Here is a 26,896-nt window from a genome sequence, read left to right on the forward strand (position 1 = left end):
AGCTCGAGCCAATTGTTGCCATGTAGGAATGCAGACCCACTTGGCCAGAATGTATACATCTTCAAGACAATCTGGAAAGCTGGGTTTCTTTAACGTAAAATTTCCCAGTTTTTAAGTGTTGACAACAATTTCAAAGACTTTAAAGACCACCGTGCAGACTGTATAAAACACAAAGCCAGAAGCCCCAGGTTTGCAGTCTCGGGTCCTTACTGTATGAGCTTTGGGAGTAGCCTCACTGTCCAGTCCCTCGTTCTCTCGTCTGTGAAATAAGGTCACAGGGGAAGAACAGAGGCTCTGAACTTTTCCGGGGGCATTTGCACCTTTGAAAATGTGATGAAAGCTGTGGGCCCTCTCTGCAGACACGGTGTCTGTACACTCCTGTTCAGAGATGGTGGTCTGCGACTCCGTGGGACTTCGGGCGGGTAAGAGCCCCAGGCCTGGATGATTGATGAGGCCTTAAGCCCCGAAGGGTGGGTCCTGGGCACAGCCTCTCCAGACGCCCCAGACCCTTCGAACCAGAACATGCCTCGAACGAGATCCCCCCGTGATCCATGCTCACGTGACGGTCTGCAAAACGCTGCTGGAAGGCTCCTTCTGCTGTAAAAGACCCAGTGATGTCTGGTTTCGGGAACTTGTCTGGACAGCACGCGTCTGCACCGCAGTTTCTCTTGGTGTTTCCCAAAGTGTGGGCTGAGGAACCGCCATGTGTTCATTTCCTGGGGCCGCCGTAACAAATGACCACAAACCTGGCGGCTTCAAACAACAGAAATGTATTTTTCTTGCATCTGGCTGTTCTGGAGACCAGAAGTCCGAAACTGAGGTGTTGGCCGGGCGGTGCTCCCTCCAGAGGCTCTAGTGGAGAATCTTGCCTGAACTCTTCCAACTTGCGGGGGCCCCAGGCGTTCTCTGGCTTTTCTCTGCCTCTGTCTTCACCTCACCCTCTCCTCTTCCCTGTATCTCCGATTCTGTGTATATTTTTTGAGGACACTTGTCATTAGATTGAAGGCCTACCCCCCAAAGCGATTTACATACTGTTAATCCCATCTCGAGATCCTTAACTTGACTACATCTGCAAAAGCCCCTTTTCCAAATAAAGTCATATTCACAGGTTCCGGAAGTTAAGATGGAAACATTTGGGAGGGCACCACTCAACCTGTATCAGAACTACTTCCTATATTTGCTAAAAATATTCTTTCTTGGGCCTCACCCCCAGGCTTCCTGGATCAGAACCTCTGGGGAGGGGGCCCCGGTGATTTTTATGCATAGTAAAATGTGAGACCCTCTCGTCCAGAAATATGAGGAGGCAGTCAGCTTGGACCTGAGCTGAGTGATGGAGGAGGTGATAAAGACCATTTGTGATCACAAGGAAGATGAGAAAGAAGTGAGCAGGGAAAACAATGAGCTTTATTCCCTGGATTTTTCCTCTTTGTCTTTTTACTTCCTATTATGAAAAATTTCAAACACGCACAGAAGTGTAGCAAATAGGATAATACACAGCCATGATCAACCCTCATCACACAGCTTCAACCACTCTCAATTCATTCTGTCACTCTTGTTTCATTTTTTTACTTTGTTCTTTTATTTTACTGTGCTTTATTTTTTGCTGGAGGTTTTTTTTAAAGCAAATTCTAAACTACACAGAATTTTACCCCCAAACCCTTCAGTAGGTGTTTCTAACATTAAGACGTAAAGCAACCACAATATCATTATCACACTCAACACAATTAGCGCTATTTCCTCATGGCTTCTGAAACTCAGCTAGTGTTCACTTTTCCCTCAAAAAATACCTTTCCTCTGTTGGTTTGTTTGAACCAGGATCTGAACAAGGTCCACATGTTGCCTTTGGTTGATGTATTTCTTAAGCCACTTTTGATCGATATCACTTCCTCATCCTCCCCTTTCTTCAATGTCCTTTGTTGAAGCGACTGAGTCATTTGTCCTGTAGAATGTCCCACACTCCAGATGTGGCAAACAGCATCTTCATGGTGGTGTTTACCATGCTCCTTTTCCCCCTGTATTTCCTGTAAATCATGGTAGTTGGGCTGAGAGCTGTGTGTCCAAAACGGCACACTAGTCCTCATGGCTATTGAGCCCTTGGCATGTGGCTGGTGGCACTAAGGAACTGAATTTTCCATTTTATTTAAACTAATTTAAATTCAAATTTTCAAACAACCTTTTAAATACCCCATTCCTATCTTTAATCACATGTTGACATGATAATATTTTGGATATATTGGGTTAATAAAATACATTAGTAAAATTAATTCCACCTGTTTCTTTTTACTCTTTTTAACATGGCTACTAGAAGAATTTTAGTTACATGGCGGCCCACATAATATCTCCATTTGACAGTTCTGGTCTAGAAGTCTGATTACCTTTGGGCTCACTTTGGGGTTTGTTTCCCCCAAAGTATTTGGTGGGTGGTGCTACATACCTCCTATTAATCACTCCCAGCCCCACATCTGTCACTTTCAGTGATGGTAAGATTGATCACTTGGGTAAATTTTATGTTATGCATATTTACCACAATAAAAACAAATTGATCCTTTGGTTCAGCTGCTGTAGCCTGACCCATCCATTGTAAAGTTCCCCATCAGCCTTCCACCTAATCATTGATTATTACCTAAATCCATTATTTCATTAGGCGTTGCAAAGTAATGATTCTCTTCCCCCAATTCTGTCCTTCCTCCTGCATTTTATTAGCTTTGGTTCTTCTATAAAGAACTTTTCCTCATCACCTATTAGGTTCCCTTGAGAGGGTCTCACACACAGTGCTGCCCCATTGCTCTGGGACCTTAGGATGGGGATGATAAAAGTACCCACTTTACAGTGCTGTGAGGAGTGGGGCATGCAAAATGCTCTACACAGGGTAAGTTCTCCTTGGCTGGAGACCCTTGTCAAAGAGAACTAGAGCGGAGGCTAAAGGCAGTAAAGACGGATTTTATTCAGTACTATTGCAAAGGGGAAAGTGACCTCGCTCAATTCTGAATACAACACAAGTGGGGATTTATAGCCAAGGAGCAGAGTGGATGGAAAATTACTACGAGGAGACTTCAAGGGTAGGGGGATTCTTACTAAACTGACTTAATAGGACTCTTGGTAAAGGCAGGCCAAGGTGATCAGATATCAAGGGCGGGGGGATTGACTTAGCAGGGTTCTTTGCTAAGGCTGACTTCATCCGGCCAAAGATAGGTCCCAAGAACGAGGCCTAATCAAAAAGAGGGCTCTGAGAAGCCTGCCTAAAATCTGGTCAAGGAGAGAGTCTGTCACCATGCCAGGCCCAGCACTTGGTTGGTGGACAGTAAATGTTTGTTGAACAACTCACACGAGGCACCGTTTCTTCCACGGCTGCAGAAGGGCCAGAGAGAGACTTTCACAGCCTTGGGGAGAACACTTTGCCCTGTAGCCCTGGGTCAGGTGGGCAGCCTCTGGGGAGGGGGGCCTTCCCCAACCTCAAGCCTATCTGACTTCTTCCCCACAGGCCTTCCACCCCCTTCTTTGATCTGCTGCAGCATCGGTACCAGCAGCTATGGGTGCAGGAACAAAAGGCCAACCAGAAAGCCATTAAACTGGAGAAAAAGCATAAGGTAAATGCAGTGCTCACTCCAGAGTGGATGACTGATGGGGTGGGAGGGAAGAGAGGGGAGGGGCTGGGGGAGGCAAAGCCAAAGCTCAAAAGGATGCCGCCTGCGCATGTTTATTGCTGGGGTGTGGGCAGGGCTGGGGAAACAAGTTACTTGTTGCTTTGCTGAAAGGGTCTCGGTGATGGTCAGGTTCAACCCCGACTTAAGCCCTGCCGGCATCACCAGTAAACTGGCCCTGTGTGCCTCTGGGGCAGGATCGGGACCCCATCTCCCGATTCCCATCTGGGGATGGTCCCACCAAACTCCGCGTGACCCCACACATCTGGAAACCAGATTGTCCACGGATCTGATCTGGCCCGGACAGAAATGTGCCCCGGTCTATCTATAAAGAAAAGGTTAGGAAGGCAAAGTCCAAAGAGAAAACCCACTTCTGGGAGGGTTCCATAAAGAACACGTTTCATGAAACGTTAGGATACATTTTGTTTCAAGTGGGTGACTAAACCCCATGCTAACCGCTCCACATACATCACATACATCATCTTATTTGCGCTGGATACAAGCCTGTGAGCTGGGTGTCACCCTAGTTCCCAGACATGGAAATTGGGGCCCAGAGTGGTGGTGCCCACACTGGGAAATTTGAGCTGAGGACAGAATGACACCCAAGCACCAGCAATTGTTAACAGTGTGCGTCGTGAGATTTTTACCTGGAAAATATCTTTAGCTGTGAATTTGCATTGTCACTTGCATTTGAAAATACTAAACGTGGTACTCCCTTTAAAATAGTCTGAGAGGGCTTCCCTGGTGGCGCAGGGGTTAAGAATCCGCCTGCCAATGCAGGGGACATGGGTTCGAGCCCTGGTTCGGGAAGATCCCACATGCCGCGGAGCAACTAAGCCCATGTGCCACTACTACTGGGCCTGTGCTCTAGAGCCTACGAGCCACAACTACTGAGCCCGTGTGCCACAACTACTGAGCCCACGCGCCTAGAGCCCGTGCTCCGCAACAAGAGAAGCCACCGCAATGAGAAGCCCGCGCACCGCAGCGAAGAGTAGCCCCCGCTCACCGCAACTGGTGAAAGCCCGCGTGCAGCAACGAAGACCCAACGCAGCCAAAAATAAATAAATAAATTTATTTTAAAAAGTTTAAAAAGTAAAAAAGTGTTTTAAAAAAATAGTCTGAGGTTTGGACTTTTAGAGCACTCAGGTTGGTCTCTTCTCCAGTAGATCCGGATCGATCACGGTAAAATCAGAATTGCTTTATGCTCACAGAGTGCTGTATAGATTTCATTAGAAGCACAGCTTTAGTGTCTTTGGTTTTTGCAATGATCTCACCAATGCCGTCCCTCCTCCAGACTCCGTGCAGAGAACTGGATGCAGCATGCACCCTGTGTTCATGCCTTTTGCCCTCCCGGACACCCCATGAGGTCCGAGTCTCATCAGAGCATTCAGTTCGTTTCATTTTCAGATGGAGGAACTCAGTCTCAGAGAGGTTAAGTGACTGGCCAAAGGTCTCAGCCAAGCCAGGACCCAGGTGTGTCCCGCCCCAAAGTCCAGGCTTTTCCTGATGGTGAGGTCCCACTCTTGCTGATTACGGGAAAGCTTGGGATTCAGCAACAGTGCCTGTGATGTTCTAGGGACAAACTGGGGAGTGGAAAAGTCTTATCAGGGATCCCGGCACCCTTGGGACCGGCCAGGAAAAGCTGCTGGGTGGAGGGGCCCAGGGCTCCCCAGGCCCAGCCAGGAGCCAAGGCCCCTCCTGGCTGTTGTCAGCGGCGGGTGGAGTCCGAGACAACCATTCATTTAAGAGCAGAGCGTTGTAATAATACTTTAAAGCAGCCCATGACTAGCTTATTTGTTAATGGCTCCAGAAGGAGTCAGCTCACTATGGTAACGACCAGTTTCCGAGGGAGCGTTGCCGTTACACGCTGCTGCTTTATAGCTCCAATCCAGAGTCCTGTTTTTAATTAGCAGCTATTTCGCGACAGCTCAGAGTGTCCCAGGTCCTCGGAATCCCGAGCCTCCGAAGACACGTCTTCTGAGTCTAGAGACAATCTCACAGCCCGTGCCCCTCCGTTCTCAGCAGAGCACCCCTTAAGCAGCCACTGGCTGGGGACTGGTGTCAGCCTGGGGGGGGTGTGAATTTGAGTGAGTCACTGCTTTGCCGGGGTCTCAGTGACCTCACTGGGCCAAAAAGGGGGTCAGATTAAATGGGGGCCTGCAGAGCTGGGCCCAGCACATAGTGGGCACTCAGAAAATACTTGTGCAAACCATCCCCCGAGTGCTCTTCCTGTTCCAAGATTCTCTGTGACTATCAAACGGCTACGAACACCCAGACCCACCAATGGCTGAGGGTCTGATAAACAATTTATTAGGGTTGATAAGACCTTTGATTTACAAGGTCAAATTGCCCCCATCCTAGGAGAAGCTTGTCTCTTCAGCATCTCAGGATGTCCTGGATTTTGGAAGATGATGACCTCAAATGAAATTCTTGGAAACAGCTGCCATTTAGTGAGCAATCATCTTGGACCAGACACTCTGCTCAAAGCTAACAACTCCGCAAATCCTACAAGCACCTGTTTGTTAGGCATCGGTACCCCCATTGCCTGCAGAGGAAACTGAGGTTTGGAAAGGTGACAAGACTTGCCTTCCTCCCTCCAATTCTGAAGGCCAGCTCATTAACCCCTGGCTGGACAGCCTCTTGGCTTTGGTTCGAAGATGAATTTTCAAAGCTGTTCTAGAAAGCAGAGAGGAGGGCTGATCCAAACGGCTTGTAAGTTATCCACAGACGCATTCAATAAAATTAATATAATTGATTAACAAAATAAATCAATAAAAGGGGTTCGACGGGGTGGTGGCATCTTCAGTTAAGCTCAGGTCAGCTTTTATTTGTCGGTTGCACTGTCTGCCCTGCGTCCTCTCTCACACCCCCTTCTGCAGTGGCCCATCCATCCTCTCTGGGTCACTTGGGTACCAGTGGATCGTCCAGCTCATCCGCTCTGCGTGTGAGGCTCCAACTCGTTACACTGAGGCTGTAGTTATAAACAAGAAGCCCCTGTTTACCTGTTAACTCCCCTAGGGGGGGTTGAATCTTGACAAGGATCACAGCCGTGGGCTAAGGTCTGACTGTGTATGGAATTCCCAGGACACACGTTGAAAATGCAGACTCCAGGGCCCCTCCCCCTCTGATTCTGTGTTAGTCTGCTGGGGTGACCATAACGAAATACAGTGGACCGGGTGGCTTAAACAACAGAAATCTTGGAGGCTGGAAGTCCAAGATCAAGGTGCCAGCAGAGCTGCTTTCTCTGGAGGCTTCTCTCCTTGGCCTGAAGATGGCCGCCTCCTCGCCATGTCCTCACATGGCCTTTCCTGTGTGGACAAGCCTGGTGTCTCTCCTCTTCTTAGAAGGACACCTGTCCTATTGGATCACAGCCCCACCTGATGATCTCCCTGAACCTTAATCACCTCCTTAAAGGCCCATCTCCAAATACAGTCACAACTGGGGGTTAGGGCTTCAACATATGAATTTGGAGGGGAACGCAATTCAGTCCACAGCAGACCCCATCAGCTACAGGACCCGAATTATGGGCTTGCCGACCTCTGTTCGTGGGCACGGGGCGTGCAGCTAAGGAGGCGCGGGACCGCCTCTGTGCCTCTGAAATCCCACCCACAGAGACCTCGAAGGCTCTGACCCAAGCCCCCAAATTCCTCCCCCGGAAAGGAGTCCTCCGTCCCCTTCCACGAGCAGACCATGCTGAGGACCTGCTCCACAGAATGGCAACAAGCCATCGAATCATTCATTCTTCATTCAGACACTGTGGCGTCCGTGGTGACCACCAGGGCTGGGTTAGCCACTGAGAAAATTACAAGGGTGTCTGGGACACACCCCTGCCCTCAAGATGGCTGCATGTCAGACCCAGAGAGTTCTAGGGCCGAACCTGAAACCAAAATAACACGCTCTCAGCGTCCCATGGTCCCACCCCCAAGTCCATTGTGGTCACAGGCAGGGCCAGGGGTGCAGGTGCACTGAAATCAGACAGGGAGAAGGGCCAGAGCCAGGAGGAAAGTGACGCATGGGTCTGCCACACCAGGAATCCCAACTCTTCGTGGTGGCTCGGGCTTCTCCAGGGAGCCGGTAACCATCTTGCCTTGGCATTTCTCTGGCCTGCAGGTGATCCTCGGGAAACTGTATGAGACCCGGAGCAGTCAGCTGAGGAAGTACAAGCCGCCTGTGAAGCTGGACGCCCTCTGGCACATGCCTCACTTCCAGAAGGTCAGTCTCGCCTCCACCTGCCCCTTCCTGCACCCAGGGGGGCATGCCCCTCACCTTGACTAGTCTTTACCTGTCCTCTAGACCGTAGAGTTCTGTGGGCTTCTACCCATCGACTGGCATAACAACAACAATAATAATAATAGCAACAGCAACAACTAACATTTTGGAGCCCTTCCTAAGTGCCAGGCACTGAGCTCCACTTCACTGACTCTTGCCACACGTGGAAGTGGGGAGCTGCTATCACCCCCATTTCACAGACAGGAAACGTGGAGAACACTGGTGAGGGCAGCCTCGGGCCGAAGCTGGGCTATCTGACCTCGGAGTCTGGGTGTCTGTCCACTGGGGCGGACGCTGTCTGGACCAACACCCCCTCTACTGATGGGGTCATTGCACCACATCCTACATTGGGGACCTGGGGGTGCAAGACAGCCCCACGCTATCAGCACTAAACCTCCCGCAGGGGGGCATCCCTGGGGAGATGGAGCAGATGTCTCCTGTGGGCTGTCATGCACCCAGAAAGATCTCGCACCCACCATGCTCCGGCCTCAGGACTGACCCAGTGTCCATTCGGCCACGTAGGCCTGTCACACGGTGACAGGGCTTCTTCTTCAGCAGCTTTTAGCAGAAGAAGAAGGAGGAAGAGCTGGGGCCATTGTCAGAGGAGGGGAACCGGGAGACTTGGGGACAGTGCCACGGGATGGTGGGGGCTGTGCATGCCCAGCTCGGGCACAGGGAGCCTTTCTAGGGACCACCAGGGCCACGCCTGGTCCCGGGAAGACAGCCGCACGAAGCCGCATTCCCAGCCAGCCCAGGCCCGGCCGCTGTGTAGAGTTAAACTGCAGTTTAGACAGTGAAGGGGCCCATGCTTTCCTGAACCTAATGCAATCGAGCAGGCTGCCAGAGAAGGCCGCTAGCCCCCCTTGATGTTGCTCTCATGTCCTGCCCAAGTGGCCTCCATCAGCCTGTGTCAGTGGCCAACCGCCCCGCCGCTCATCAGCCCGCGCTGTCCCTGCGCATGCGGGCGGAACTGGGCACCGAGCGGGAAGAGCCGGGAGCCACCGAGCTGCCGCCCCGTTATCACTCCTCCGCCCCGGCCTGGGCGGCGCCCCTCGCCTTTGGTTCCTCCGCCTCCCCCAATTTCCTGCCTTTTTATCCACATCCCTCCTCCCCTTTCTCTGCCTCTCACACTCAGGAGTTTCGCCTACAGCCTCCTTCCTGGCCCATCCTTCTGTTGCCTTTCCTCTTCTGCTCTTTTCTCTCTGATTTTCCTGATGTTTGACGTCCATGGGGGACGCAGGCATCCTGGGGACCCTGCCCAGGAAAGGATGGGACCCATGGCTCCCCGGGCACGAGATGCCCTGCCAGCAGTCCGCTCTGCAGCACTGACCCCCAGCCCCTCTCAGCCCCCTTGTCTCCGATTTAGAATCTACAATTAGCTCCCAACCCAATGGACCCAGGAGGGCTCAGGTGGTCTCCCCCCAGCCCATCGGAGCAAGGAAAGGCCCCCCTCCCACCTCCACCACCCCCACCCCAGGTAACACGGATTCTGCTGTGTCAGGAGCCCTTGTCTCACCCGCAGGTAACCCCGCAGCCTGGCCCGGAGTAGGACTGGAAATCCAGATATAAATGAGTTTCTATTTCTAAAAGAGGGGATTTGACTCAGCTGAGCTCAGGTCTCTTCCAGTCTTTAGATTGTTGTTACAAATTACCGTTAGGAACACGGTGGCCCACCTGTGATGCCACCCCTCTGTTTGTGCTAAGTCGTTATTTCACACACGCATCCTTACCCGAGTTGTACTGAGGACAGGCGGAGGTGGTTTTCATTTTCCTTGCCCAGCAAGTGGCTTGGCCTGGAACCCAGGTTCCTCTGACTGCAGGGCCCGAGCTCAAAGGCACTATCCATTGTGTCATAGAAATAACGAGAAACAGAATAAAAATGCAAGCCCCGGGATTTATCGGGTGATTTTTCATCTTTCCTGGGGATGTTCACGGGCTTCTGGAAGTTCAGCTGCAGGAATCTCAGAGCAGGGCTGGTCCCTGGGTGCCCCGCAGTACAGCCCAGCAGAGGCGCTTAGAGCCCCAGGGCGATGCCGCCACCGCCGCGACCCTCGGTGCCCTCCCCGTTGGGAAATACCACCCAGGAACAGTATTTATTGAGCTCTTACTGTGTGCCAAGTGCTGGACATGCATTATCTCCTAGATATAATATTCTCATTCTACTGACTCGGAGACTGAGGCTCAGAGAGGGGAAGGAACTTGCCCTGTGAGAAGGGAGTGCCGGCCTGATCCGGGGCCTCTTCTCTGTCCTCCTGAGGACACCATCCCTCACCTCCTGGGCCCCAGCAAAGGGCTCCTTTACCCCTTTGAGGCACGTTGCCACATTGCAATTCATTACTTAACCGGACCATTCATTGTTCAATGTCCATCTTCCCCCGTAAAGTGGGAGCCCACAAGGACATGTCTGTTGTATCTCCACTGTGTCCCCGGAGCCCAGCCCAGGGCCTGGCACCCAGCAGATGGCCAGTAAATGTCTGTGGGAAGGATGAATGAAGGAATGCATGAACGAATGAATCACCAATGCGGCCCAGGACAACAGACGAATTTAAAAGCCTTTCACAGACCCGATGAAACCCCCTTCCCAACCTAAAGGTCCCACATTTAGGGGACATTTAGGTGCCCACAAGCTGCAGCAGCCACCGAAGGGGTCTGGACTCGGAAGGGGCGTGGCCAGAGCTGCTCCTCCCGCAGGGGGATTACTGCTGTTGAGGCCCCAGGAGGGTCTTTGTGTCTCGTGTCTGTGCCGATCCGCCCGGCCCCCCTTCCCCACCCGGCCCCATTATGAAAGGAAAAAGCGCTTCCAAAAAAGTGGAATCTGTCACGGTGATGGATAACCTAAATGGACTCTCCCAGCTCGCGAACAGATGTCTACGCTGAACTCTGTCAGAAATAATTAAACACCTTTCACACGGAAAAGCAGCAGGCAGGGCGCGGGTGCTCCCGGGCTGGGTGAGCGCTCAGCGAGCCGGCTTTCCATCCGTCCCCACCCAGGACCGCACGGGGCACCTCCGGATCTGGGCCCAGAGGGACCAAGGAAAGGAGCAGAAACACCCCTCGGTGGGGTTCCCCGTCCGGCCACACGGGGTCCCGCGCTATCTCCCAGTCTGTGCGACCAGCAATTGCCACGCGAGGGCCAGTGCCCAGAGGGAGGGTTAGCCGACAGCTGGCGAGTGGCCTTTCTGCCAGGATGTTCATAACAGGCCGCCAGCCAGCCCCCAGGCCTGGGCCAGCGGCTGGACCTCCCTGGGGCTCAGTTTCCCCACCTGAAAATGAGGGGGGGGGGAGCACTCGTTCTTGAGGGTCTCTTCCAACCCAAGGTTCCATGACCAAGGAGCCACGTGGCGTGAGGCACGGGGTCTCGTGGAGGCCGCAGACCCCCTACCCAGAGTGAACTGGGACAGGTTCTCATTTTGGGGACAGGACATGTACTCATTGCCTCGTTCCTGAGTGGGGGGACCCCTGGGCTTGGGGCCGCACCCTCTGTGCCTGGTGGCCGGGCTTTCTCTGTGCCCCCCCTCCGCAAGGCATGCTGGGGGCCAGCCGGGAGGGAGGAGGGGGCGGCGCTGTATGTCTGTGTGCGCGTGACTCCAGGGTCAGCCAGACCTGGGCCACGTGGTGGCCTGGCCATTCCTGACCTGTCACGTGGCTTGACCTGTCCAAGGCCCCATTTCCTCTTTGGTCAAGTGGACCAGTGAGGCTCCCCTAGCAGGGCTGTTTGATGAGAACACGTGTACAGTGTTTAGCAGAGCGCTGGACCCTTATCAAGCCACCAATAAATGGCAGCTGCCAGGAGGGTGGTCCTGGTGATCACTCATTCATTCACTCACTTATTCATTCATTCACAAATCTTATCTCTGAGCACCTTTGTGTCAGACCCTGTTCTCAGCACTGATCATACACTACTTACTGTAGGGCTGCTGGCGACAGGCAAGGAGTGAGGTGGACAGACGGACAGGCGGACATGTAACTGAGCAGGTGGACCGCTAGACGGGGAAGTCTGGAGAAGCTCCAGCCCTAGGCGTCCAGTTCTCACGCCCAAAATGCTGGGGAGATGTCAACCTGAGCTGGCAGCCCCGAGTTTGGGGGTGGGGATGACCTCCCACAACGATAACCCCATCAGCACAATGCTGACTCGGGTTGGCCCACCCTGTTCTGCCTTTTGTGTCCCCGGGCAGGGTTGGGGGGGGACCAGGCATCCCAGCTCACCCAGGACAGCCCTCCTTGGGTCTGGTTGGGAGGCAGACTAAGTAACAGCGCCCCCTCTGCTCTCAAAAGTGACCCAATCGGAACCATGTAGTCTATGGTCTCCTGGTCTGAAATCAAGAAAAACAGACGGTTTATCCCCCTTTACAAAAAGACTGCCAGTGATAACGGCCCAAAGACAGAGGGGCGGGTGCCCCCAAATATTTATAGCAGCACTGACAGTGGTGAAAGGCTGGACGTCGCAGGCAAGTAATGGCTTAGGTACGTGTTGGGAGATATTACACAGATATCGCAGAGATAATATACGACATCATGAAATATTATACAGCCACTGAGAATATTGACTTCAGTCTGTACTTATTGACACTTTACTCACCTTTTCCCACTTTAGTAATAATTTCCCCACATATTACTGGGGGGAAGAACCTGTGCTGCGTGACCCTGTCTGGTTGGAGGCACCCACACACCACGCGGGGGTCTATGCTCCAGGACAGACGTCCGGAAGGAGGGGCCCCGAGTAGCAGCAGCTGGGATCCCTGGGGTGAGCTGGAGGCTATTTTACTTTCTCTGATGCTCTTTTCTGCATTGTTTCCATTTTTATAATGAGTACCTGTAACTTTTACGAAACCAGTAAGGTTTATTTATTTTTTCAATGTTTTTCAAGGATGGGGGCTCTACATCCTTCCCCGGGGTCCCTGTCCCTGTGCTCAAGCCCCTTTCAGCCCTGCTCCTCCCTACGGCTCACCGAGCACTCCCCGTGCTGCCGGCCAAGCCTGGTTTCTCCTGTTCAGTTTCCATCAGGCATGAAGGTCAGAGGCTGGCGCTCAGCCCCAGTCGTGAAAGCGGCTGACTTGCGGAGTCTGGATCTCTGTGGCCAAGTCCGTGTTATAATTGGAGATCCAAGATCCATTTTAGAGGGGGGTTTGCCCAAGCATCTCGGGGTCTCCGCTTCAACCCGAACACTCTGCCTCTCCCCGCAAGCCCTCATCCTTCCTCTACAGCCCCGATACCCACTGACATTACATAGTCATTCAGTCACTAAAGTATGAACAAATTGACTATATTTTCATTTGGCTTTTGGGTTCAGCCCCACTGCTTTAGAATAATGGCCCAAGCTATTAAGCTAACAGTTTGATTTACAAGCTCTTGTGCTCTGAACGCTGGGATCAGACTTCTCTCTTTGTGGAAGACTAACCCTGCCTCGGGTCTCCTGGGCCCCTGACTCACTAATAGAACAGGAGACGGTAGGGGGAAAAAAATCAGCAGTCAGCCAAGCAGTGATGCCCAGAGATGCAGCTGATTAGTGAAAGCTGCTGAATCTAAGAAAAGGATTTTCTTGCCCACCTTTAAGCTCTCTTACAAATCATAGCTGGCTGGAAAGTTAGCTCTCTGTTAAAGCCCCAGGGCAGGCTCTCAGCCCGTCCACCCTGCTGCTGCCACCTCTCCAAAGGGCCCGCACGGTTCAAATAAAAATGGACCGTTCTCTGCACGGGTGTCTCAAGCCCCAAAGTCACTCCTTCCAGACCCAGGAAGGGCAGATTCCAGATGGACTGCCCCTCCCTGAGGTCCCTGCACCAGTGATGTATTTTAAGAATCCTGTCGGTCTGTTGCCGCAGAATAAGAATCATCCCAGGTTGCCGCGTAGGGCACTGAGAGCACGGATGGAATATGTCACACGCAGAACGGGGCAATAGGAAGAATGATTCAGAGGCTCTGATGCTCTTGAAATTTCTTCCCTAAATACAGATTCCCCCCTCCTGTTATAAATCAGATCAGTATGCAGAAGGGCTGACTCACCCAAGGAATAAAAGCAGGGGCTTAATTGGTTTTACATAATCCGGCACCTCGGAGAGACAGAATTTTTAGGCACCTGCTCACGAGGTGACATGGCTGCTCAAATCCCGGTGAGCTGAAGCTCTGGGGGATGGGGACAAGAGGAAAAGGGGCCGGGGCCGGGGGTCGGGGGGAGAGGAGATAGCGGCAAAGTTTCTGGTGCAGCTGGAGAAATCTTGAAGTCTGAGGGAACCTGGGTCATGGAGGGAGGTGGCAGGCATCATGCGGGATGTGGGAGCTGGCACTTGTAACGAAACAGCCCTGCAACCTGGGGACCCCCAGCCTGGCTGTCCCCTTAATCTGTCAGGCACCCCTGGGAATTTTCAGTCTAATCCAGAAAGCACGTCACCCCCCACTGGGTGTGAAAATATTTCCAATTTCGTGTTGAAAATCAACCAGAAAATAGACTAAGACGGCTTGTTTTGACATCAGGCATCTATTTCTAATCTCTGGAGATAGCTAGAATCTCATGTTGAGTTTTGGGAGTTGATAGGACTTTCCAGGTCCCCAATTGCTTCTTCCAGCTCATCCCCAAGAGAATAAATCCCCCATGATCTAAAGAGAATCTCCCGGGCTTAAGAAGGAGTTCGGGTTAACGTCTGCCACCTCTGGAATGACTTCCTCCATGTCTCCCTCGTTTCCACATGTCCCCACTTGTCAGCCTCTGTCACCAGGCACCAAGGCTGTGGGAGTGATGGGGTCCAAGCCGCCTGGCACGTGGCCAGCAGGAGGGTCCCGCAGATAAACAACATTCGATGATCTACTTGGATAAAGTCAAGGTTCATTCAAACTGAGGTTTGTCAAAAGTGCAGGCGAGATGAATCCAGAGGCCGGTATCCTCATATCTACAAGCCGCGTGCAACACACAGCCTCCCTGGTTTCCCTCAGAGATGCAAAGTTCATGGGCATCAGAGAACATAACACGTCGGGGAGGAAGGAAGATGACGGGGATGTTTTCTTGGCTTCTTCCCTTCCTCTCCTCAAAGAGAGCCTGGGAAATGATGCCTTAGCAGTGCAAACAATGTGGGTAGTTGGACCAAAGTCCACTGGTTGGAGGTGCAGAGGGAAGGGCGTCCAAGAAGACGGCGCCCCCAGATGACAGCACAAAAACCACACCCGACAGCTCACACATCCCAAGCGCCTCTTAGAGGCCGGGCTGGGTGCCTCGATGGATGGTCTCGTTTGGTGTCCACGCTCACAGAAACCAAAGCTTGGAGGCTTCAAGTCATGTGCCCCAAGGGTCACAGTTAACAAGTGGCGGGTGGTGTCTGAGCCCTCTGGCTGGCTGCCTCCGGGCCTCAGGCCCTGGAAGAGTCAATAAATACCAAGGACCTGCAACTGAGGTCAGGGGCCAGTGGGGGCTAAATGCAGGACCTGGGAAGGAAAGTGAAGGGCGGTCAGGAACTCGGGTGTTTATAGGTGTCCAGAGGGTCGTGGCCAGCCCTGCTCTGGCTGATTTAAGCCCTCACGATAAACGAAACTTCCCACTGCCCTGATAGCCTTTAGACCTTGACAAAACCCCGTAGCATCTTTTAAATGGCAGCTTGGCTCCAAGGCTAAAGAGGAAAGAGGCCATTGATGGAGGTGGGGGGGCGGGAGTGAGGCTTGCTGTATCAAAAGGCCTGAGGCAGAGACGGAGCCCAGCAGGAGGGCCTAGCCCGTGGGCTCGGAAACCACACAGATGCCCCAGGTCCCATCCTGCCTCAGGCCTGCCTCTGCATCTGCATCTATAAAGTGGGGATCATGATAGCATCAAGTGAACCGTGCATGTAAAGCACTTGGCACAGGCCTGGCCAGGGGAAGGTCACGGAGCAGTAACATCTCTGGGTTGGACGGGGCTTTGCCATCTGCTTCTTTAGATGAATGGTTATCAGACTTGGCTGTGCCTGGGGTCCTCTGAGGAGAGGTTTAAAATGCAGATTCCAGGGCCCCACCCAGGACCCCGATCCAGTGGGTCTGGGGTAGCCACCAAGCCTGCGTTTTCAACAAGCAGCTCCTCAGCTCCCTGGGTCAATGTCAATTCCTCTTACACAGATATGTTTAAAGCACACATTCCCCAAGGCAGGCTGTGCCCTTTCATACATTTGCCATAAGGCAGGTTGGGGCTTCAGAAAGAAACGTCCTATTGGAGGCAAGCTGTCGTCTGTTAAACAGCCCTAAGGATTATGAACGTCTGTCTCAATCTGCTCAGACTACTCTCACAGAATACCATAGGCTGGGTGGCTTAAACAATGGATATTTATTTCTGGAGGCTGGAAGTTGGAAATCAAGGTGCCAGCATGGTCAGGAGCTGATGAGGCTCTCTTCCTGGCTTACAGATGGCCACCTTCTCGCTGTGACCTCCCCCGGCAGAGAGAGAGAAAGCAAGCTCTCTGGTGTCTCTTCCTAAAACGGCGCTAATCCCATCATGGGGGTCCCACCCTCATGACCTCATCCAAGCCTAACTACTCTCAAAGGCCCCACCTCCAAATACCACCACACTGGGGGGTAGGGCTTCGCATATGCATTTTAGAGGGACACGATTCGGTTCACAGCAGCAGCTTTCTCAAGTTCAGTCCAAGTCTGCCTCCTCTATCTCCTTCTACCTGCCGCCTCAGGGTGTGTTTCTCCCTCTGGAGCCCCATGGAACCGCATGCTTCCCCTTCTAAGTGACAGCCCTGCAAATACCTGAGGCCAGACACTGTTTTGTCATCGATGTCCAGGTTCTGGATGGTTCCTTGGGGCAGCGTCCTGGATGTCGATAGGTGGGACCCTGTGTTGCAGGGACAGTGGATTGCCCAGATGCTGTGACCTCTGCCACCCAGTATGCATTCTCTACCTTTGTCCACAGTCACAGAAGATTTGTCAACTTGAACTGCCTTTCTACATATTTTTGAACGAAATTGTGGGTACAAATATTGCAGAAAATAAAACCCCTCTTCTATTGATACTTAGAGGTTTAGCTGAGCAAAGGAGCTGGAGAGGATCCTTAAGGATGCTTGAATCTCAGAGGCGTTTCTAAGGGCTCTGTTGCCTTATCCCAGGTTCCTAAACCATCCATCCATCCATCCACCCAGGATTTGTTGAATGTCCACAGGGCACCCCTAACAGTTGAGTAAGGTCCCCTGTCTGTTGGCATTTCCCTGGAACAGTGTCTGGAATATGGCATCAGCATCTTTGCTGTCTAGTTGAGGACACCTAACTCTAATATTCCTATCTGTGACTTGACAGGCTCAGCCTCGTCAACCACAGAAAGAGTCTCCTCCTTCTTAAGAGATACTGGAAAAAAAATCTTCCTGCTCATTATTCTAATAAGAGAAAAGGGGAAAGACAACACCAAGCCCCACCACAGCGTACCCCACCCCAATGGGCCATGGGCACGGCACAGCCGAGTACGTCCCCGGCTTCCCTGGAAGCAACACAGGAGTTGTTCAACAGCCAAAATGAATAAGCGATGAGGCACTGACGGGCACTGCACGGACGGCTCAGCAAAGGACTTAATTTGCAACCGAGCACAAAATCAAAGACTCTGTCAGCCGAGGAACCGTGCGCCTGGACAACCACCTTGTGCTACCTGGGAAAGCATTGTCAGGTAAATTTCCAGAGAAAGTAATTAAGGAATCCCCATTGCCTAAATGCAGCAGCAAAATTTGAAGCTCTGGAATTTGATGCTCGCCAGGGATCTGGTGTCTCCTCCCAGCTTGATCCTTCATCACAATGAACAGTCGAAGTTTATGAAGAGATCGGCTGGTGCGTCTCCCCCTTGCTCTGCCGAAGATACTCTCCAGCACCGCGTGCTCCCGCAGGCATTGTCTTGACGGGGAAGCGGTAGGCAGCAAATGAGATCGCCGCTTGTGGGACGGGGGTGAGATTAATATACAAATATATAGCCCTCTCTGAGATCTGGCAGGCGCCAATGAATATTTATCAAGTACCCACAGCTAGCACGATACTGCGTGTCAACGCGGAGAACATATAGTCTGCGGCGTCGGGGAGTCTACCCTCTGACTCAAAAGCTACAGGCAGATAGATGTTCCGTGCGCTCGGAGGCCCCGCCCGGCTCGGGAGTTTGGGTTCATGTTTACAGCCAGCGGCCTCCTCTTTCTGAGACGATGCGGAATTCTCAAGCAGGCATCATCATTACCGCGGCCTCCACGGGGTGGGTACCCAAGCCTCTGGGGCCCACCCCATTCACAAAGGTTCTCCATCAACACATCTCCTTCCCTAACCCCCTCCTTAGCGCTTCCTTGAGTTTAAAATAACAGAAGTCCATTAAAGTAAAAGAAGTCCTGCTGTCCATAGAGTCTTAGAGCCCATCATGACCATCCATATCCTGATATTTCTAAGCGGGGTGAGCGGGCGAAGCATCCCGCTGGAATCGCCCACTGCCCCCTCGCAGGCTGAGCCCCTCCAGCCGAAAGCCTCTGGGCCACCTCCCGGAAGAATAGTGCCAGCCGGTGCCCATCTTCTGGGCTCTGAAAAGGAAAGGCGAGACCTCCCCCCAATCCCTGGCAGCTCCGCTTGTCACGGTGCTTGCTGACAACCCCATTGAAAACAGCCCTCGCTGCCACTGTGAAGTCTCCTCCTGTCTCCCATTCACTCCTTCCTCAGACGGTTTTTGAAAGCCGAAAAGTCTGGAAAAACACACACTCCCCCCAGCCCACCCCCCGGGCCCATCACCGAGGGAGAAGGGGCGGCAGGCTGGGTGAGCGGGCCTGCCTATCGTCCTCACCTGGCCCCATGGTGCACCGCCTCCAATTAAATCAAAATGGTTTGTTTTTAATGGTCTTTTACACTGACAAGTGGGCGATCATTTTGGGCCCACGAGCTGTCAGGGAACTGAGGCAAATCCTCCGTTGATAATGCCCAATGCTTCCAATTAGGAGCTGAGGCCGCTCCTGGCGCACTAACGATTCCCCAGCCGCCCCCCAGGCCCCTTTGGCGCTGGCTGTTTCTTCTTCCTTCTCCACTGCAAATTACTGACACAAAACGGAAGGCCCCGCGTCTCCTCCGCCACGCCAGGCCCGGGCCCTGTTGGGCTTAATGAGCCGATGGAAGTTTCGTGGCGCCGGCGCTAAATTCTTTTCTTGTTTGACAGCTGCTCGGCTAAGGCGAGTGTTGACCTTATAAAAGATTTAGTGTTTCTCATTATTTTCTGTCAAGCTTCACAAGTGATGGCTGTGCGGTTATCATTTGCATCCTGGGGTGCGTGTGCGTGTGTGTGTGGGCGCACGCGTGTGTGTGTGTGTGTGTGTGTGTGTGTGTGTGTGTGTGTGTGTGTGTTGGACGGGGCTCCGAAGTGGAGACGGGGAAGCGGGAAGGGGTCTTTCTCTCCCCTAGTTGCATTTGGGTCCCGCACACCAGCTACTGGCTTGACATCCTTCTCGGGCTGAGGTGTTTCAAAGAGAAGGCAGGATGCAAAGCCGGGAGGACGGATGATTCGATGGCTTCGGGGCCTCCCAGATGGAGCTTTGGTGGAGGCACCTCGAGGCTGGTGGACTCCCAGAACCTGGGGGCGACAGCCCAGCCAGGGACGGACGTGCTGGGCAAAAGGATGGGCTGCGGTAGACGCGGTCCTGAGGACAGTTTTAGGGCTACACTCAAGACTTCATCACGGGGAACTCACTCTTTTCTTACAGGCCCCGTTGAAAGCCATCACCGGCAAGGTTTTTCTCTCTGCTCTGCATCCTAAATGAGGATTTAATGTTTTTAAAAGAGCAGAACCGATTTTTTTTAAGTGGCACGTATTATTGTCCGCTGTGGGATGACTATGGGAGCATGTGTTAGTCTTCACTTGGCTCCTGCACCCACGCCAAATGGGGACCGCTCTATAAATAACAAGACTCCAGGGGGTCCACACTGGCTGCCCATCTCCCCTCTTTCATTCCCTGCGTCCTCCCCTCACCCTAACCTACCCACTGGTCTTCCCAGGTGAGGGTGCCCCGAGGCTGCCTGAAGAGGGAGAGAGACAGTTAAGGGCAGGTGAACGCATGGATGTCTTCTCCCAGGGGTTCTGAGTCTTTGTTCCTCCTTGTTACCATGGGAGACTCGGTTTTGATCCTCTTCGAGCAAATACGTGGCACCCTCTCCCTTCCACGCCCATGACAGATCTTGCTAATCAATCACCGCACACTTTTTCACGGGCCTAGATTCAGCCTGAGAATATTTTATGACAGAACATGGGCATCAGCCGCCATCACGGGACGTGCAGCCTCCTTGCCATCCCTGCCTTAGAGGGGCCATTTAAATCGACTGCTAAGGATCCTAAAAGTCCTTGCCTTTTTATGCTACATCAAGATGATTTTTATATAAAAGGAAATAAAATATAACCCACCAAAGGAAAATAGATACATTGGACTTCATCAGAATGAAAACCTTCGGTGCTTCAAGTGATGCTATCAAGAAAGTGAAAAGACAACCCCCAGAAGAGGAGAAAATATTTGCAAATCAAATATCCTATAAGGGACTTGCATCTATGAATATAAATATTACTCTTACAACTCAGTAATGAAAAGATAACCCAAATTTTTAAATGGTCAAAGGACATGAATAGATATTTCTCCAAAGAAGATATACACAAATCACCAATACACACATGGAAGATGCCCAAAGTCATCAGTCATTAGGGGGATGCAAATCAAAACCTTAGTGAGACACTGCTTCGTACCCAAGAACTAGGATGGCTGTAATAAAAAAAGACAATAACAAGTGTTTGCAAGGACACAGAAATCAGAACACTAATACATTGCTGGTGAGAATTAAAAAATTGTGCGGCCACTTTGGAAAACACTGTGACAGTTCCCCGAAAGGCTAAACTCAGAGTTTCCATGTGACCATGTGACAAGCAATTCTGCTTGTAGGCGTATACTCAAGAGAAATGAAAACACACATCCATGCAAAAACCTGTACATGAATGTCCCTAGCATCATTATTCATAATAGCCAAAAAGGGGAAATAACCCAAATGTCCATCAACTGATGAATGGATAAACAAAATGCGGTAGATCGTACAATAGAATATCACTCAGCAATAAAAAGGAATTAAATAGTGAAACATGCTACAGCATGGATGGACCTTGAGGATGTGTTATGTTGAGTGAAAGAAGCCAGTCACCAAAGACCATGCACTGTATGATTTCATCATTAGGAAATGTCCAGAATAGGCAAATCCATAGAGATAAAAAGTAGAATTGTTGCCAGGGGCCAGGAGAAGGGAAATGGGGAGTGATTCCAAAGGGTACAAGGTTTCTTTAGGGGATTATGAAAATATTCTAAACTTAGATTATGCGGGTGGTTACACAACCCTATGAATATACTAAAAATCATTGATTTATGCACTTTTCTTTTTGGAAGAAAAATTTTTTCTTTTTCTTTTTTTTAAATTTTAACTTAATTTTTATTTTATATTGGAGTATACTTGATTTACAATGTTCTGTTAGTTTCGGATGTACAGCAAAGATTTATACACTTTAAAAGGGTGAATTTCATCTCAGCAGAGCTGTTTAAAAAAAAAAAACTTGGGCTTCCCTGGTGGCGCAGTGGTTGAGAATCTGCCTGCCAATGCAGGGGACACGGGTTCGAGCCCTGGTCTGGGAAGATCCCACATGCCACGGAGCAACTGGGCCCGTGAGCCACAACTACTGAGCCTGCGCGTCTGGAGCCTGTGCCCCGCAGCGGGAGGGGCCACGATGGTGAGAGGCCCGCGCACCGCAATGAAGAGTGGCCCCCGCACCACGATGAAGCGTGGCCCCCGCTTGCCGCAACTGGAGAAAGCCCTCGCACGAAACGAAGACCCAACACAGCTATAAATAAATAAATAAATAAATAAAGTAGCTATAAAAAAAAAAACTTGAAAAAAACATAGCCCACCTGAGTCAGACAAGTACTCATCGCCCAGATTCTGTCTTTGGAGCCTTGAACAGGGTGATAATTGGGCACCGAGAAATAGCCTCAGATGGTGAGGGAGGGTCTCGTGTGTCCCCAGCCTCCCCAATGAGCTATTATGACTCTCGCTTAACCTGCAGCCTATTAAACTTAGACACTGAAGAAGCAGGGGTGGGCACCAACCTGGAGTTTTTTTGAAAATTCAAACACCCCGCCTTGGTATTACCCTATTATTTATCTACAAGCACCTGGCAAGCAGATTCATTGTTCAATTTTGATCTCAACTGCTGCTGACTAGCCTTAGCTAATCCTTGGGAATGATCTAGAGATATTGTTTGGCTTCTGGAAATAGCAAAACGATTATTATGTTCAAAGACATGCATGACTCTCTTTTCTTCTGCCGCAGTAAGCCTCAAGAACTCCACAGTCAGTGGAGGAAAAACCTGGTTCCCAGGTCTGGCTTTGCCGCTTGGTATCTGGGTCTCCTTAAGCCAGTGTCTTAACCATCCTGAGAATCAGTTTCCTCTCTTGTCAAGTGAGGGTGGTACCCCCAGCCCTCACCTGGGGGCCGTCGCTCTCCCCCTTCACCTGACACGGTCCCCTGAGGTCCCACGTTAGACCTTGTGGACCGGCAGGATGTTTGTTTTTCTAAGCCCGGGTTTGGATGTTCTTTGAAAACACAGCATGTGTCAGCAGGGCGGGTCAGGCCCTGTGTCCTTGCTCCATCTATTTTTGGACCACAGAGAAATTAGAGCCGGTAGCAGAATAACAATTTAGGGGACCAGATGTCTCAGGAGAGACTGCCACCCTCGTTAATTACTTACACTACAGACCTGCTACATCAGAGCCTAGGACCCACCGTGCCCGCCAACATCCTGCATGGATTTGTGTTCTACGGGGCCTCTGACCTCCAGCTGCCCGAGCTTGGCAGAAATTACTGACCTGGGACTGATCCATAATTTTCAAGTACCTCTCATTAGAGGAGACAGCCCCTCAATCTTTTAAAGCAAAATCTCTCCCAGTCACCTGAGCAGTTGTCACTTGAAAAAAACTAAACTAAAATCTCTATAGCTGTCATTTTTTTTTTTTTTTTTAGCTCTTTGGGAGATTTTTTTTTTTTTAATCTGGCTATTTTTTCCTCAGATCCTACCTTTTTGCCTTCTCGGCCCCCAGACTTGGCCCTGGAGGGCTTGGTGTCCAGTTGGGGGACCACTGTGAGGCTCATGAGAGGGGCCTGGATAGCAGCTGGCCCGGCCGCCCCTTTTAGGAGGATGTGTCGGGAGGATCGTGGGAAAGCTGCTCAGTTTGTGAACCTGACTGGTGGGTGGGTTCCTCCCGCTGGAGGGCACAAGCCAAAGTCACACACCACTGGTGATGACACTCCTTTTGGCAGCAAAAGTCTGGATTCAGATGGAATCAAACACAAATCTCCAACAAACAGCTCTCGTAAAACAGAGGAACTGTTTCTAAATTGCAGGTGTGTGGAGGGAGAGACCTCTGGCCCTGTGTCACTTCTCCAAAATGCAGTTTGAAAATCACCTCTTGCGTTTTCATCTTAAAAAGACAGAAAGGCAATACTCCCTTACAGATAAAACCGAAGCACCCTCTGCTTCCCCGTTCTCACCCCCTCCCTCCCAGAGGCAATGCCAGGCATGACTTCCGGGCACGTTCTTTCCTCCCATTTCTTTCCGTTTAACTAGATTCATGCACGGGCTTGAACAACACAGGGGATCGTTTTGTAGGTTTTACGTTTTTCATGTAAATGGCATCATACTTACGTTCCATCTGTAAATGAAACTTTTTTCCGTGCAACGTTGTGTTTTTGGTTCAGCTGGACCTGGAGCAGCCCTGTTCACCAGAACTTTCTGAGATGATGGACGTGCTCTGCAGCTGCCCTGCTCAGTGCAGTAGCCCACGTGGGCACACAGGCTTATGGAGCCCCTGGAATGCGGTTTGCGGGACAGAGCGACTGAATTTTTCATTTTATTTCATTTTCGTCAGACAGGCCCTCTCTGGAGTGGTCATTTTAACTGATGCCGATTATTCCACTGCGTGAATGCACCACCTTCGGTATATCCAGTCCCCACTGATGGGCAGGCAGTTGTTTCCAGGATTTTGTATCATGTTGTAATGAGGATTCTTGTACACATCGCTTGGTGGACCTTTTTGAAGGTCTCTCCAGGGTATGTACCTAAACGTGGACTCGTGGGGTCATAGGCTCCAGCCTTTCTAGCTGAAGCCAAATCCCTCTCCAAGGGTTGTACCGATGAGCACCGTCTCTAGCAGTGTATGAAAGTTCCCATTTCTACTGTCGGACTTGTGACCATTATTACCAATCTGATGGGCGAGAAATGGTATTTCTTGCTTTGTTCCCTGATGACATACTTTAGGTTGAGCCCCTTTCCCCGTGTCTGCTGGCCTTCAGATTACCCCTCCGTGACCTGCCCTGTTCATCCCTTCTGTTTTGTTTTTTTTTTTTGTCGCCGTGGGACTGCAGCACCACTTTCACCCTCACCTCATCCCCACCTTATCCTTCAAGTCTCTGCTTGTATGGTATTTCCTCGGGAAGTCTCCTCTGGCCCCAAAGTCTGAGTTTTTAATTCTCTGTATTATAAGCTCTTACAGAATCTGGTACTTCTTTTAATAGTTAGCACAACTGGACTTCCCTGGCTGTCTAGTGGTAATGACTTAGTGCTTCCACTGCAGGGGGTACGGGTTCAATCCCTGGTCGGGGAACTAAGATCCCACGCAGCCAAAGGAAAAAAAAAAAAGTTAGCACAACTGTAAGCGAATAATTAGTTGTGTGATCATATTTTTATTACTAGTTTCCTGGCTCTATGACAGTAGAGGCTTTCTAAATTCTCCCTGAATCATGGTACCTAGTGTAGAGTCTGGCACACAGTGGGTACTCAATAAGTATTCAATAAGTGAAAATATGAGTACATAGATGAAAGGGCAACGGTCACACCTTATCCCCTAACCCAGATCACATGGGCACCTTCCCTATAACAGCACCAGTTTATTCCACGTAGCGATTTTCTGTCGAAAGTGGATCAGACTTTTCAAACGAGCATAAAAACTCAACAAATACCAAAAGGTCTGATTCACGCAGATCACTTTGGCACCAAAGAAATAAAATTAGAAATCGGTCACAAATGTAACTAACAAAATTGCCTGGAAATTTAAAACCATATTTATAAATAACTTCAGGACCAAAGAAGAAATCCAAACAGAAATTTGATAGAGATTAGATGAAAAGAGAACCGAACAAAAATAAAGGTAACTCAAAACTTGTGAGATGAGATAAAAGAACATGTAGAGGGAAACACAGTTGCCAATGCTATGTTGTATAAATGTTAATACTAGGGAAAAAAAAAAGATTAAAAGGTAATTATAGCTAAGCAGACAACTCTAGATGCTAGAAAAAGAACAACAGAGAAACTTCAAAGAAGGAAACGATGAAGTCAAGAGCAAAATTAATGAAATGTCAAAGGCACAATTAAGGGTATCAATCAGATGAAAAGTTGGCTCGTTTTAAGTAGATCAGAAAAGCACAGATGCTTTCAAATGAATTGGGAAATGGGATCCAGGAATCTAGATCCCTTGGGGCGGAGTGGGGCCCACAGTGGGCAGGGCGTGGACCTCAGGAAAAGGCGATGGAAGTGGCGGCTAGTGTCAGCTCTGCCCAGGACCACGGAGACCCTGGGAGAATCGCTTCCCACGTTTGGGTCTCGGGTTTTCCATCTGTATCATGGGAGAGTTGGATTCAGTGATCTCCGAGGTTTCTTCCAACCCCAGGTTTCTGGGAATCTTTTATTCCAGTCTGGTTGCAGAGAGGCAAAGGGTGTTATCCAGGGAGGGGATTACGATCCTAGGACCAGTGTTGAATGCAAATCTTTTTGAAGATCTGCCAATTGCCCACCTCCTCCCTTTCCTCATCTCTGTCCCTCAGTCACACTGATTGGCTTTCACTCCCTCCCATTTGCCCAAATTTGCTCAGGGTTTGGGCTGTTCCCTCCCATCTAGGACATTTTTGCCTTCCTCTTCCCCTGGATAGCTCTCTCATCCTCTCTGGAAAGAACTTCCTGCCCCCCAGATGGAGTTAGAATTCCCCAGTCCACAGTCCTATTAAATTGCCACTAAACAATTACACATCTAGTGTGTTTAGCGGCCACCTCCCAGGCCATCTTGCAGGGTCCATGTGGGTCTGCCTTATTCACCAGCGTATCCCCAGGGTGTACTGTGCAGTGCGGGCACCCGGTCTGCACTTATTTGGGCGATGTATTGAGATGCTCCCCCTTCAAATAGGACCAGCACCTTCGCCAACCCGCCCGTCCTGCTCCCAGGGCTGCTGGTGGGCCAGTGGCGCTCGCCTCTTATTTACCTGCATTGACCTAAGCGCGACTCGGCTGCATTCAGCAGAGCTGTCTCCTGCCAAAGCCGTTACGATTTCTTAGCTCCAGGCGGAGACAGCCTGCAGATGGCTTAATTTAGAAGCATCTCAGAAGGAATTCTTGCTCCACACCTCTTCATCCTTTGACTCCGGGGGTCCACAGGGTCGTGACCACAGCACTTGAGGCCTGACTTGTAATTAGGACCCTCATCTCTGGCTGAGCCGCTATTTTAGGAGGAGAGAGCGTGCGTGCGTGCGTGTGTGCGTGCGTGTATGCGTGCAGGATGAGAGCCACACCGTTCCCAGCAGTGCCTTTCACTTGTCTCATTTCCTGGGCATTTATTAAGAGAGTGGAGATTATTGGTAAAGATCTGGGGCCAGGAATCCCACGGCTCTGGGTCTCTGAGACCTGGCGCAAGTGACTTAACCTTTTGGGGCCCCTGTTTCCCCATCTGTAAAATGGAGACAACGTCTGGATACTCTGAGGCTTGTGTGAAATAAGTGCACTGCACCTGACAAACGGCAGGTCTGTTACTGTAACAGCCTGAGGGTCCCAGCCACCAGCCTCCAGGACAAATGCTGCAGAGGGGCGCCTGCTTCTTGGCACTCTGAAACCTGGAACGCCCCTCTCCGTGGACTCCCATGTTCTGCTTGGGGCTCTGGGGATTTCATGGGTACAGAATAGGCCCCCTTTC

At 51.0% G+C, this 26,896-nt stretch overlaps 1 protein-coding gene across 2 annotated transcripts in view; it reads left to right on the plus strand.

The window, feature by feature from the left end:
• CFAP77 (cilia and flagella associated protein 77) overlaps positions 1 to 26,896 on the plus strand; it is a 141,443-nt gene that overhangs the window by 104,367 nt on the left and 10,180 nt on the right. For both annotated transcript variants that reach the window (XM_057549369.1, XM_007194451.2), the window contains exons 5-6: positions 3,482 to 3,587; positions 7,752 to 7,853. In XM_057549369.1, the coding sequence (XP_057405352.1) occupies positions 3,482 to 3,587; positions 7,752 to 7,853 (208 nt within the window). The remainder of the gene's footprint in view (positions 1 to 3,481; positions 3,588 to 7,751; positions 7,854 to 26,896) is intronic.

This window comes from Balaenoptera acutorostrata, chromosome 6 (assembly GCF_949987535.1).
Source record: "Balaenoptera acutorostrata chromosome 6, mBalAcu1.1, whole genome shotgun sequence".
NCBI lineage: Eukaryota > Metazoa > Chordata > Mammalia > Artiodactyla > Balaenopteridae > Balaenoptera > Balaenoptera acutorostrata.